We start from the raw sequence: 13,563 nt of genomic DNA, 5'->3' as shown, positions 1-13,563 counted from the left end.
TTTGGTATTAGTTAATTTGTCGTTTTATTACTATATTCCATCTAATTTAAAATAAAATCCGTACTAGTTAGAGAGCCGGACATAGCCGGATTAATCCGGACCCTAACGGTAACCCTAGGCGTGTGTATTCACATAAGGGACTCGATAAAATAAAAAATCAGGGCTTTGCAGACATTGTTTAACTTGCTAGTGGCAACTTACTTTGTGTTCGGTCTATGTTAAGTGGATATTGAATGGAAAACGTCTGAAAACGAATGAGGTCAGTCTTGTTTAAGCAACCACTTGAATTTTACTGATCTTCATATCTCCATGCTAACAATTTTTTTATTTACATAACTGAACTACTCAGGGAACGATAGAATTATCATTTCGGTCCTAATAGCAATAATTTTATGAATCAATTTCCATAGATTTATTAAAATAAACACATTGAACAATGGAAAAAGATTCAGCCTAATTTTTATATATTTTGTAATATGAAAGGAGAAAGTGTGATTTCAAATTAATGTTATATCCACGTTACAGATGAATCCTATATAAAATGAAAACAACAGGTATTTACCGAAATATTATTATACATAAATACTCGTGGATATTTAATTTAAATAAAGGGCCGTATTAAATGTCAAATTATTGTTATAATTTTTTGATAATAATGTGTCCGTATTCATATGCATTTAAAGTTATTGCACCGATTTTTAGATTCATTTATATATAGCAACCATCCAGATGTTTTCTATAGATAAGGAGGATGAAAGGAATGTGAGCCACCTCCTGGTGATCACCGATGCCTGACACTCTGTGTTAGAAGCAAAGGAATCACAGAAGCGTTCCTGTATCGTGTATAGGGAAACTCCAATATGATGATGAAGAGAGGTGAAGTAAGAATTAAATTTTATGACCGATTTGTTCGACTCTAGAGTTCATGGATTTGATTCATGTTTATTTATTCCACCTTCGCACGACACGCCACAAGTTAGGATATCATCCTCACCATCTATATGTGTGGCGGTCCTCCACAGTGCGGTTTTCAAGGAGCTTCCTCCACGTACTACAAAGCTGTGGAATGAGCTTCCTTGGCGGTGTTTCCGGGACGATACGACATGGGTACCTTCAAAAAAAGCGCGTACACCTTCCTTAAAGGCCGGCAACGCTCCTGTGATTCCTCTGGTGACCCGTACGCTCGTTTGTACGTTTGTTGTTTTTTTGCTCGTTTGTTTTTTCCTCCTATTCCATAAAAAAAATATATATATAAATAGTCAATGAATTAACACTTTTAGTTTTATATTTTAAGTAACTGGAGGAAATGCGTCAATGTATAGATATAGCAGTCGAAACTTATTATGATCACAGTAGACATATGTACCAGTACGGAAACTACCTACGAGTACAAACGTTTGAAATGACACACTCACACAAACATGCGCATCGACGAGGCCCCTAAGCGGTTTTCGCGGTCAAAACGTCGAGTGTTACGTTGTTATTTGTTTCCTCGATCTTTTTAAAAATGCCATCGTATTGCGTGGTATACGGCTATTTGAACTCGGCTCCATTAAAACTACAGTTTTCGTTTTTTTAACTTTTATCCTCTTATTCATAATGGTCCGCTAACTTAAAACAGCCGCTATGGAGTGTTTTTTCTCATTCTGACTTAGGTCAATAGAAGAAGACAGAGTGAGAATTAGCAATGCTTTAAGTTAGCAGACTATTATGAATAAGGGGCTTATAGTTTAGTAGGTATTTAAGAATGATTTATTGTTATATTATTATTATAATTAATAGGTATTTGAATTATAAGTCCGTGAGATCGATTATAATAAATTCGTGAACGTAATTCACAATTTACACTAAGATGGCGGCTGCAATATTTATTATCATTTTTTTAAGAGTGTGGTCATCCTAGGAAACCATTAAGGTTTAAATTTATTTTGGATAAAACTACATGTATTTTGTCATGTTTTTCGTGAGTTTTGAAACCAATACCAGCTCGTGCTGTCAAAATGAAAATTCAAGATTATCAATATTTAGTATCATTTTTTTAAGAGTGTGGTCATGGAAACCTTAATGGTTTCCTAGGATGCTTTTTTATATTTATTTATTTTGGATAAAACTACATGTATTTTGTCATGTTTTTCGTGAGTTTTGAAACCAATACCAGCTCGTGCTGTCAAAATGTAAATTCAAGATGGCGGCTGCAAAAAATTATCAAGTTTTACGTCACGCGTGTCGTTTCATGGTTTTCGAGGGTGCTGAAATAGATAGTAGTGTCAGAATTTAAATCCAAATCCAATTTTTGCATCATGGGTGTCGTTTTCATGGTTTTTGAGGGTGCTCAAACTCATATTGCTGAAATTGATAGTGCTGTCAAAATGTAAATCCAAGATGGCGGCCGCATGAAATTGACAATTTTTTCGCCATGTGTGTCGTTTTCATATTGATTTTTGAGGATGTTGAAATAGATAGCGCTGCTGAAGTTATCAACTTTTTTATCATTGGTGTTGTTTTCATGATCCTCGAGGGTGTTGAAGCCGATAATGCTGGACTTTTGAATTAAAATTGTGTCATTCCCAAAATCTGAAAATTGATTTTATTGAAAATGCCACATCCTGCATCTTGGATCTTGAAAAGGGTGTCATATTTGTAATTGACACTCCCGAAAATCTCGAAAATGATACCCAATTTAATCTTATTGTAAAAGTGACATCCGCCATCTTGGATCTCAAAATAGATGTCATATTCGTTATTGACACTCACGAAAATATTAATTGCCCCGTCTAGACATGTTCGTGGGATGACTGCAGGGTAGAGTTTCTTTAGACTGTGGTAGAAGTGAAACTTCAACGGAGGAAGTTTAAAAACACATATTTCAAAGTTTCCCGTCAATATTTCAAATAAATCATTTGAACGAAAATTAAAAAAAAAATCGAAAAAAAAGATTTTCAAGAAAAACATTCAATAAAATGTTGTTTAAAAATATTGCAAAACACCCATCATGTAGACTATATTGCATTATACACTGTACAGCTATCATGCATACACTTTACATAAAAATTTTACGCTTTTTACTTTTTTACGCTACGCAACGCCCCTTAAGGAAGTTTGTTCCAAAACTCTTTTTTTTAAGGTTGGTGTGAAAACTAACCTGACAATCCTATTGCTTCAATGGAGTATTCGCACACGTAGGTAAGTATTTTATCACCAAGGCTTAGTTTCCCTACCGATACATATGTCTACTGTGCTGTGGTTTAATTTGTGGCATGTTCCATATTTCGGCTTTGACTCATCCAACGTGATTTGTCTAGATAGAAAGACATTGACCAACAAGATCAATAATTTAAGTTTTTTATTTCAAACGAAAAGCAGTCATCGAATTCTCCCTAGTAGAAGTCTACGTTAAGTAGGCGATCTGCCCATTAAATCACATTATGATCACACTTTAATTTTTATTGTTTTTAAAATCTAATTAATTTTTGTTTTTTCACTAGTTACTCCTTATAATACTTATACCTAGCTATCTTTCAGTGAAATATGTGTCAAAATAGGTCCGTTTCGATGTTAATATAGACAGTCGAAACGGTCTGGCAAAACTTTTGTAAATTAGTCTTCTGGCATCGTGTAAGCATTCATATGCCCAAGTTGTCATTTTGATGTATAGATAATAATGAAAGTTGCTAAGAAATAAAAAAATTGGTAATCTATTAACACAATAAATTTAAAAAACTTAATAACACGCTGTCGTTAAAAAGATTTCTTTCTCTTTCAATTTCTGCCTTATCGACGATAGAAAAGAAAATTATACTGGTAAATTAACAAAAATCTTATTTCACAAATTGAAAAATGGAATAATTTTATCAAATTAATGTATTGTCATCGCTCCTTGATAAATCTACAAATTTTGAACGATATCTGGCCGTTTAAAGTGTGTCAAAATCACGCCCAATGAGTCGGTTACAATCAAACATACATACAGGTGAAGCTAATAAAAAGCGTGTAATAAATGAAGATAATTTCTTAAAATTACTATAAGTATGTGCATATTTATTTAATCAAATTAATATTGGATAAAGACGAAAACAGGATAAATAAACGCATTTATAGAAATTTAAATATTTATTCGGTTAATCATTGTTGGGAAAATCGACAAATATTCAAATAATCCGAAAATGTCCAGCTTGGTTCAATTAAATATGTCAAGATCTCAACACTAAATGTAAATAAACTTAAATCTAAAATTTATTTTCTATGTACACTTAAATATAAGCTAATGACTTCGTAGTAAGTACCTACTGAATTGTTTACAGATTACTCTAATTTACTTTTGCTCTTCAAATATTTTTCAGCAGCCGTCGCGATAGCATGAGTAACTTTCCCCGTAACTTCGTGTAGATTTTCATTCGACAAATATTGATCCACAGATCGCTTGGAGAAAAATGATGCAGTCGTCGTATTTGGTCTCCAACTGTTGGGGTAAACAATTTTGTGACGAAGGACTGCCTTTATAATTAACGCACCAACGTAAACGATAAAGTAGACACTGAAATACAAAGGCAGGTAATACAACTTTTTACCTAAGTAATAGTAACTGAATCTGTTGACTCTTGGCGTTTCTGTTGTGCTGGTCGTGGTTGTTGTTGGATGATGGTAATGATAGTGATCATGATCATCAAAGTCATGGTGAAACTTTAGATCTCCTGGAAAGTCGCTAGGGAAGTCACTTGGAAAGTCGTGATGGTCTGGTGGCCCGCCGTAGGAATCCGGTTTAGAGTCACTGGGTGGAGGTGGGGGCACCATGCCCATATCATGATCATCCATATCTCCATGGTATGAATCATGATCAGGACGGTCATGGTCGGACGGTGGACCTGAGTGATCATAGCTTGGAGGAGAATCGTATGTAGCAGCCGGTGGGTAGTCAAGTGTCGGGGCTTGAGGCTTGGAGTAATGGTATCCTTTAAAGTCGTCTGAATCACTTGGAACTGGTGCCGGCATTGAAGGTTTATTATATGAGTAGCCCATTTGTGATTTTTCCAATGGTGGTAAAGTTGGCCGAAATTGCGGTATTGATTGTGATGGCGGTGACGGCTGCTTATAATTATAACCAATATTCGTCGGTATCGTCAGATCATCATCGCTGCTTGGATCTGAATAAGAATCAAGTGATGAACTAATGGATGGTACCACTTGAACTGGTGGAGACATTTCCGATAATGATGGTGGCGCTGGTGCCGGTTGAGCAGGACTCGATGGAATACTATCTTGAGCAAAGTTAGGACTAGATGGTGCGTATGGTGGGAATGAATCGTAAGTGGACGGAGCTGGGAAGTCATTTCCAGTTATCTTTGGTGGTTGGGGTGGTGGTGGCGGTACTAGATTGGCTGTGGCTTTTGGCGGTGCATAAACTGGACTTGACTGCTTCATTACTTTATTATACTGAGGCAGATATGGCTGGGCTGGGTTATAACGGTCAATAGGTTGTTTCATCGGGATAATGTCTTGTGCTTCACCTCGAACAGGATTCTTCAAATCAAAGAAATTATCCAGGCTTGTGTAAAGGTTATTTCCTGATTTGCTGTTAGAAAATGCATCTATATCTGGTTTATTCAATTTCTTCATTTGAAATGGTTTCAAATTAATATAAGGGAATCGAATATTCGGTTCAGTGCGAATAGCTCTTGATTCATTCTCGGCGCCACTACCAGGGTTCGTTCCGAATCTGTAAACATTACAATAGATATAATATTATATTTTAGTAAGAAATATTGTTTTTCAAGGCGGCAGCTATTTTAAAGATAAAATAAGTATAACATACATACCCTGGTAAAGCAAAGTTATCATCGATTTTCAATATATCATCATGGTCTTCAGTGCCATCTGAATTGTTAATTGATTCATCTGGTGTCGCAGCTTTATCTTCTTCACCATCGTAACCACTGTTATTGTTGTTTTTTCCACTCATAGTATATTCTGGAGCTACGGGAACTTCATTCCAATTGCCTGTATATTGATTTAACTTTTCGTTGTCAATTACATGCCAAATATTCTCTACATTAACTGGCGTTTTGGTAGTTGTAGTTGTTTTCGTTGTTGAAGATGTGGCTGCCTTATTAATATTTACAGGCAAATCGTATAAATCAGGATTGTAATCAACTTCCTGCTCATTTTCCTGGAATACCGGAAGTTCTAGTTCTTTACTTGGAGTTGACACCGGTAATCCATAATTAACTACTCGAGTTACCTTGCTATCATCATTTTCGGGAATATAAATCGGCCGTGGTGTAGTAGTTGTTGATGTTGAATCAATTCGTTCCTTTTCTAACAGCTTCCTTATTGACTTCTGCATTGTATTACCAGACTCGAACTCTGCAAAAATCAGATCAGGCGTCTTGACTTTAGGTGCTTCCGTTGTCGTGGTGGTTGTGATATTCGGTTCTGAATCCATTCGTCTCATCCAGTTGTGGTAGTAAAATGGGCCAGAGTTGTCACGATTTGCTTGAAAAGGTCGAGGTGATGGCGTCACGACATAAACACGCGGTCCAGGAAAACTTAAGGGAACAACATCTTCGATTATTAAACACACAATAAATAACGAAATTTCTTTTACAACCATTTTGAATTTTGAGCAGTCATAGAGACTGTGCTATTAGCTGCGAGCGTTCAGCTCGGGAATCGAGTCGTAAATGTTGAATGAGGTGAAATGTAGTGGCATGCTATAGTAATGGAATTGACAACAGTGAAATAAAATGTGTTAATTGTTAGCGGTATACCACGGTATGTGGAACATCTGCATCACGAACGAGATGACCCGAGCCGAGTTTTAATTTGCACTGTTAGCGGGATGATCAATGTCACCCGCAGCTTCACGCGCGCTCACTGTTGCTTCATGGAAAGTGTTAGATATTTGTATAAAGAATTTGATAATTCAAGTAGAGCATAGAGTTATAATCTTATATTCGATACATAATACTGAACATTTTCCTATAACACAAGCTGCTAAGGTTTGGAAGGAAACAATCTTTAATATGATACAGGATGGTTTTAGGAGATGGAATTGCATGAGAGAAATTTATTGTGTGGAGTCATGGAGTCATAGAAATATATAATGCCATGTTTACTTTTATTATTTTACATCTACCTAACCTTTTTTTCTTAAAGCTATTGTAATTTAAAGTAAATGGCTCATAATTACTATTAACTTTTTCTGTACATTTCATTTTTATATAAACCCCATTAAAACTATTTGGTTCCACCAATTTATGGAGATTATGATCTTCGTGGATGAAGATACCCACGCCCCAACCAATATGACATAGTATTTGAATAAGAAAGTAGAGTATCAATATGGGCCTTTCATTTTTATTAAGTTCTTTACAATATACGATCCCTATAAACAACAAAATATTTTACACTAAGTATCCCAATTTATGATTTTGGTCAGACAATCTTATCTAAAAAAAGTCACTTCCAACTAACCTAAATTTACTATACTACTCAACAACAAAATAAGGGCCACTAAGATTTTTTGCTGTACCACGAAAACAGTATGGACATTACATTAACTAATGTAGCTACAAAAAAAAACTACATTTAAAAAAACCGACTTCAAAAACTGAAAAGTATCAAACAACTAAAAATTTAATTTAATACATCTCTTATGCAAACTTTCACCTTTAATATTAATAAAATACTATTATTTATATGTATGATCTACCTCTTATGATAATAATAATACATTTCTTTATTGGGGAAACAGAGGCCCATATTCGTTAGTAACAGGCTTAAAAACTATGTTAGTATATTACAATTTCTACAATTTGCTTAATATAATATAATTTATTCTTAATACATAATTAAAACATAGGATAACTTTGATAACAATCTGAGACAGCAGCTGCAGTATTGGCGAATCCAGTTTTCCCGCTATCATATTCAGGATACTGTTTGAGCTCGGACGCAGCCTTGCCAGGACGGATGACGTACTTTTCCTTATGATGGCATAGAAATCATCCGTTCGTGCTTCAGCAAACATGCCTGATGCCGAACAAAACCGCTGCAAGCCCAACAGCATCCTGAAACTGTGTCGAGTGTCTTTTGAGTGTAGATGGTCCACAGCCCCCCCGTGTAGAAGGTTTGACAGTAGGCTTTAAACAGCGTAATTTTTGCTTCCTTGCTACTTCGGGTGAACCTTCGGGCCAACATATTACACCTTACGGCTAAGGCTCTTCGTTCACATTCTATGTCCACCTGGTCCCTAAGGTCCTCCGTAACATAATGACCTAGATATTTGTACTGGGTGACTCGTTTGAGTAAAGTTCCATTGAGTACGATAAAAGGCTCATATTGCCATTTTCACTTTTGACCATGTTATACACTAACCCATGTCTAGCAGCGTACTCCTCACATGATTGAAGCACCTCTCTGATCGAGCCGGCCGTGGGACCCAACAACACCATGTCGTCTAGCTTAGATTATTTACACAGATGCCGTCTATCCAGCACCCGACTGGCTTCATGCTGAGTTCTACGATCAGCTCGTTCACGTACAAATTGAAGAGCTTAGGCGAGGTTAACCCCCCTACCTCACCCCGCACTCCAACCCGTACGGCTCAGAGAGCTCCCTTCCCCACCTGACACTATTTAACTAGTTTGCGTACGAAAATCGAGTAATATTAAGCAGCTCCTGTTGTACGCCAGCTCTCTCCATCTTTTCCCAAACCACATCGTATGCCACTAAATCGAAAGCCTTGGATAGATCAAGGAAACAGGCGTATACCAGCGTTTTTCGGCTGGTATATTTAAATTAAAATTCAAATATTTTAATTCAAAATAGGATTTAAAATCACTTATTGAATGTCAAAAACTACCAGCCATTCAAAAGAGACTGCCTCAGACCTGAGAAGAATGGGCGCAAAAAAACTCAACAACAATTATTTTAAATTTCGTAACACATTTGTTTTGTACACTTTCTGGGATCATATTGCATATACATCCTCCAACAAAAGACTTACTAACTCGACCCAACCGAGTAGTAGGCATAACAAGTTTATGTTTGTTCCTCGTGTTAACATTATGAATGTCACAGTTTCTAGAAAATTCCTCAATGTGCTTATGAACATACAGAACATTATCAAAAATGTATTGAGAAGCAACAGTCAAAATGTTTATTTCTTAAAATTTTTCTCTTAATGATTCTTTAGGACCTAGGTTATAAATCGCGCGAATAGGCCTCTTCTGCAGCACAAAGAAGGTATTAATATCGGCCGCACTGCCCCATAACAATATACCATAGGACATAATACTATGAAAATAACTAAAGTATACTAATCTCGCCGTATCTAATTTTCTTAACCGCATATGCTGCAGAACTATAATATTATATATATATAGACGAAGCTATCCCGCTTAGAGTTACGCGTGGCGAGTGTAGGTACCTTTATTACATTTGGCTTGGCACCGACTTCAAAGCTATCAATATGTAGCACATACAAATAATAGTATTTTATTAATATTAAAGGTAAAGGTTTGCATAAGAGGTGTATTTATTTATTTATTTATTAAATTAAATTTTTAGTTATTTGATACTTTTCAGTTTTTGAAGTCGGTTTTTTTTTTATTTTTTACGTTTTAGTGTCAGTTACACAAGAAAGGTAATTTAACAGACTATAAAAGTAAAAATATTTAATATTAAAACTAAACTTTTTAATATTAAACAAGCCGTCAAAATGCGGTCAGCCGTAAAAATTATTTGTAGCAGATAAAATATAATCAACTTGAATGAAAACTCAAAAAAAAGCCGTACACAGAAAACAATTATGTCATCCAGGTAGACGAAAATTTTCATATAAATGTTCATAAAATAATAAATTACTGGGCCAAACTATGTTAAATTATTTATGGGACCAAATGGCATCTATTTCGTATCAAACAAAAGAAGAATTACGTAAATCGAATCATAAATCTCAGAGTAATCGTGTACACACATAAAAAAATACCGATCGAATTGATAACCTCCTCCTTTTTGAAGTCGGTTAAAAATAATGTGATTACTTTCAATTTAGGTTAATAATTGTTTAAAATAATGATTATGATAGTTTTTTTTAACATCATAAGGGCCATTTTTAATGAAAAACATGAACAACAAAATCACTCGAAAAAGACATACTGTTCCTGTCAGTTTTGTGTCTTCTTTATATTTTTTATTTTATCTTCCCCTCTTAGCAATGCACTGCTGAAGCCTCGTATGCATTCTACGCATCAAATTCCTCACGTTTTCATCTGGAATCTACTCCCAGACACGTTTTACACACAAGCGCCGGTGGTTGTAGACCACTTGCCCATTTTCTCTAACCCTTCATTTCAATTTGTCCCACATATACTCGGATTGGATTTAAATTCTGACTGCTTGTTATGGTAATACCTCAATATAAGACTCTTCTTGTAGGTACAGCTTGGGTCGGTCTGCGGGGGCATGTGTGCTAATGGATCACTTGAGGCCTGATGATGTCATCGATGTAACGTTCCGCAATTACGGTACCCGCATTTAAAATGGTGAGCTCTGTTTTACCGTGTAAGCATTTCCCCCCCAAAGTCATTACGTTGGGACCACCTAAACCGTTTGCGGTTCCCTGCTGATAACACGAGGATATCAGATTTTTTGCGTAAGGACAATAGTGCCTGAAACTCCTGTCTCGGGATATTCGGTTTCGGGCTCTTGTGTTTTCGGATGATGTTATATATATCCTGCCTCAGGCATTCAGCTTCTAGTCAAGGCACTTTGTTGCGTACTACGACTATCAGACAGTACTAGCCTAGTAATTTATTTGGAGCAATCGCAAACTTAAGGCCTGGTGGCAGCACTCGCTGAGACTCAACTGGCACTTCGTGTAGCGATAGACTTAACACGTTGTCCTCCGGTGTATTAGAGCAAAGTTGTTTTTGAACGCTTACTATTTTGCCTTCATTTTTTAACAGGCGTTATATTCTTTTTTTTTTTCTTATATTTTATGTTAGGTTTGTTGAGGTAAAAGTAAGAATTTTGTGTCTCGCAAGCTTTTGAAAGCCATCGAAATCAACCGACGACCTAGTTTTAATAGAGACATGGATTGGTCTCTGCCACCTACTTGGAATCCCGAGCAGCTAAACGCATCTCGGAGTAAGATTCATAAAGCGATGATTACTTAGTGGTGTGTACATTTTGTGCACCCGTGAACACCAATAGTGACACAATAGTTTCAGTGCTTCCGTGCTCGTCATCACCGCCGGCGCAGCCCGTGACCACGCCCTGTCAAGCCGCGTACTGCGAGCGCAAATCCGCAGTTTGAGACAGGACATCACCCTGATGAAAGACCTCCGAACGGTCAAATTAGTCGGTACTTACTCCGACAAACCGTAAGTAAAGTCGTTTTAGCCCATTGGGTCAGTAAAGTCCTCGAATGGCGACCACGTACCGGAAGACGCAGTGTTGGTAGCCCCTTAATACCTTCGAAGCAGGTTTTCATCCGTGGGCTTAATGTGAAAATGCTCTTCAACGTATTTATTTCGTATTATATCAATATAATTTTACTAATGAGATCACACTTACATTTGCAATGAGACCAATGCTGTGCAAGAGTGGAATTTTACAGTGAATGGTTTAATTAATAAAAAAAAAGTGTGTGTGTGTACTTCTGTATGCACGCAAGAGTTAGAAGAAGTTATACTTCTTTGGCGTAACGATGCAAAAATCATTAAAATGGTTTATTCCTCGTGCTATTCTACGTTTTTAGAAAGAACAATTTTGTAAATATCTTGCAAAGATGGCTTTGACAATTAATTATTAAATTATGAATACGGCTCGGATACGGAAATAGCCCTTTGCCTGTCCTAATAATGGACGAAGAAACCAAAAAAAAATAACGAATAACGAAAACGTCCAGAACATTTTAGGAACCAACTTCATCCTGTTACTTGCTGTATGCGCGCGCAACTTAAAATTTCACTTTCATCATTTTTTCATAATGCGCCTAAAGAAGTATATCTTCAAAAATTCTACTTATTACAACTTACAGCAAAAAACTTTTAGATAATCTACAATCTACGTCAAAGCGAAGAAAACTCAATATTGATAAAAACGACTAGACGAGTAGAGATTAGGTAAGAAAGAATTTCACTAAATTTCACCCACAATGCTTGCGTGGTCGGTACTTATACATATTCTGTCTTATTCATAATGATTTAGTGTAGATTTAAAACATCGCTAATATACGCTCGTTAAAACGCTCATTATCTCTTCGTTATAGGAAACGTGGCTTATAGTAGCTAGGACCCTTCTATAAACCAATTTTAAGCACTCGAACGCAAAAAAAAACATGGCCGACATCGATCAGCTGTTCGTTAAATAATGTGAATAGCGTCCCGCTCATAGTTGTTGGATATCCGTCATAGATTGACAACCGACGGACTTCAAAACTTTGATTTTTGAAGTTTGAAATTATTTTGACATCGACTTTTGACAACGGAAAACCATTGACATTGAAATTATGTCTGTTTCCATTGACAGTTCCTCATTAAATTAGTTAAAATCATGTTTTTTGTACGAAATGGCAACATTGCGTACTATAGAGACGTATTGGCCTATGGACTTGCATCCCGTGCCACTAAATAAATTAAAAAAAAATAGAGACGTATTAGTTATGGGAGATTTATCTAACGAATATGAATAAGGAATGTTATCGAACGTTAGATAGGCTTAAAACACGTTTTAACTAATATATACCTTCGAAAAACGTTTTATTATGAATAAGGCAGATTATGTATATATCATATAATATACTAGCTGACCCGACAAACGTTGTTTTGCCATATAAAGTATAATTCACGCGATAGTTTTATAAGTAATAAAATATTGCCTATATTATAGCCTGTACATCATTTTGTTCTATTGTCAATAGTTTTTGCAGCGAACGCAAAAATAGATTTTCGAATTTACACCTTGTGTTACAAAATAGCAATTTTATTACGGATCCCTAATTTTGAAAAAAAAACAGCCTATAGCCTAGCAATTTTATTACGGATCCCTAATTTTGAAAAAAAAAGCCTATAGCCTTCCTCGATAAATGGACTACCCAACACTGAAAGAATCATTCAAATCGGACCAGTAGTACCAGAGATTAGCGCGTTCAAACAAACAAACAAAGTTATTAGTATAGATTATGATATTATATGAGATCGTTACACGATAAAAACTGTAAGTTGATATTTTTTGAAAATAATATTTGCTGTGTGTTTTACAATCAATACCGAAGCCAAAAAAGTATTTTGTACAATTTTCGTCTTTTACTTGGATTTTTGTATGTATGTCTGGACAAAACTCAAAAACTACCGAAGAGGTTTAATTCAGTTTTACGTCAATATTGAGAGGCCTGGACAACATATTATCAGATTTATCCATGTTATCAGAATAAATGCAGACATTATATTTTATTTATTTATTTTTATTTTATTTTATTGTAATTGGAAAACTTACAGCTAAATACAATAATAGCTAGGAAAATATTTACATAAAAGGCTATTTACAAGTTTTCGCAGA

At 35.6% G+C, this 13,563-nt stretch overlaps 1 protein-coding gene across 1 annotated transcript; it reads right to left on the bottom strand.

The window, feature by feature from the left end:
* Positions 1-4,091: 4,091 nt before the first annotated feature.
* On the bottom strand, positions 4,092-6,661 carry LOC126976759 (uncharacterized). The gene is made up of 2 exons (XM_050825324.1): positions 5,814-6,661; positions 4,092-5,713 (listed from the first exon to the last, which is right to left on the bottom strand). Exons 1-2 carry the CDS (start codon positions 6,605-6,607, stop codon positions 4,303-4,305), a joined length of 2,205 nt encoding a protein of 734 aa, XP_050681281.1. The 5' UTR covers positions 6,608-6,661; the 3' UTR covers positions 4,092-4,302.
* Between the last annotated feature and the right edge of the window lie 6,902 nt (positions 6,662-13,563).

Source organism: Leptidea sinapis, chromosome 42 (assembly GCF_905404315.1).
Source record: "Leptidea sinapis chromosome 42, ilLepSina1.1, whole genome shotgun sequence".
NCBI classification, from domain to species: Eukaryota; Metazoa; Arthropoda; class Insecta; order Lepidoptera; family Pieridae; genus Leptidea; species Leptidea sinapis.
This window is presented reverse-complemented; position numbering and strand designations above follow the sequence as displayed.

Excerpts from the sequence above, each read along its gene's own strand:
- LOC126976759 (XM_050825324.1), bottom strand. The coding sequence starts at position 6,607 with ATGGTTGTAAAAGAAATTTCGTTATTTATTGTGTGTTTAATAATCGAA. Across the intron at positions 5,714-5,813 it reads GATAACTTTGCTTTACCAGG|ATTCGGAACGAACCCTGGTA; the intron begins GTATGTATGTTA and ends TAATGTTTACAG.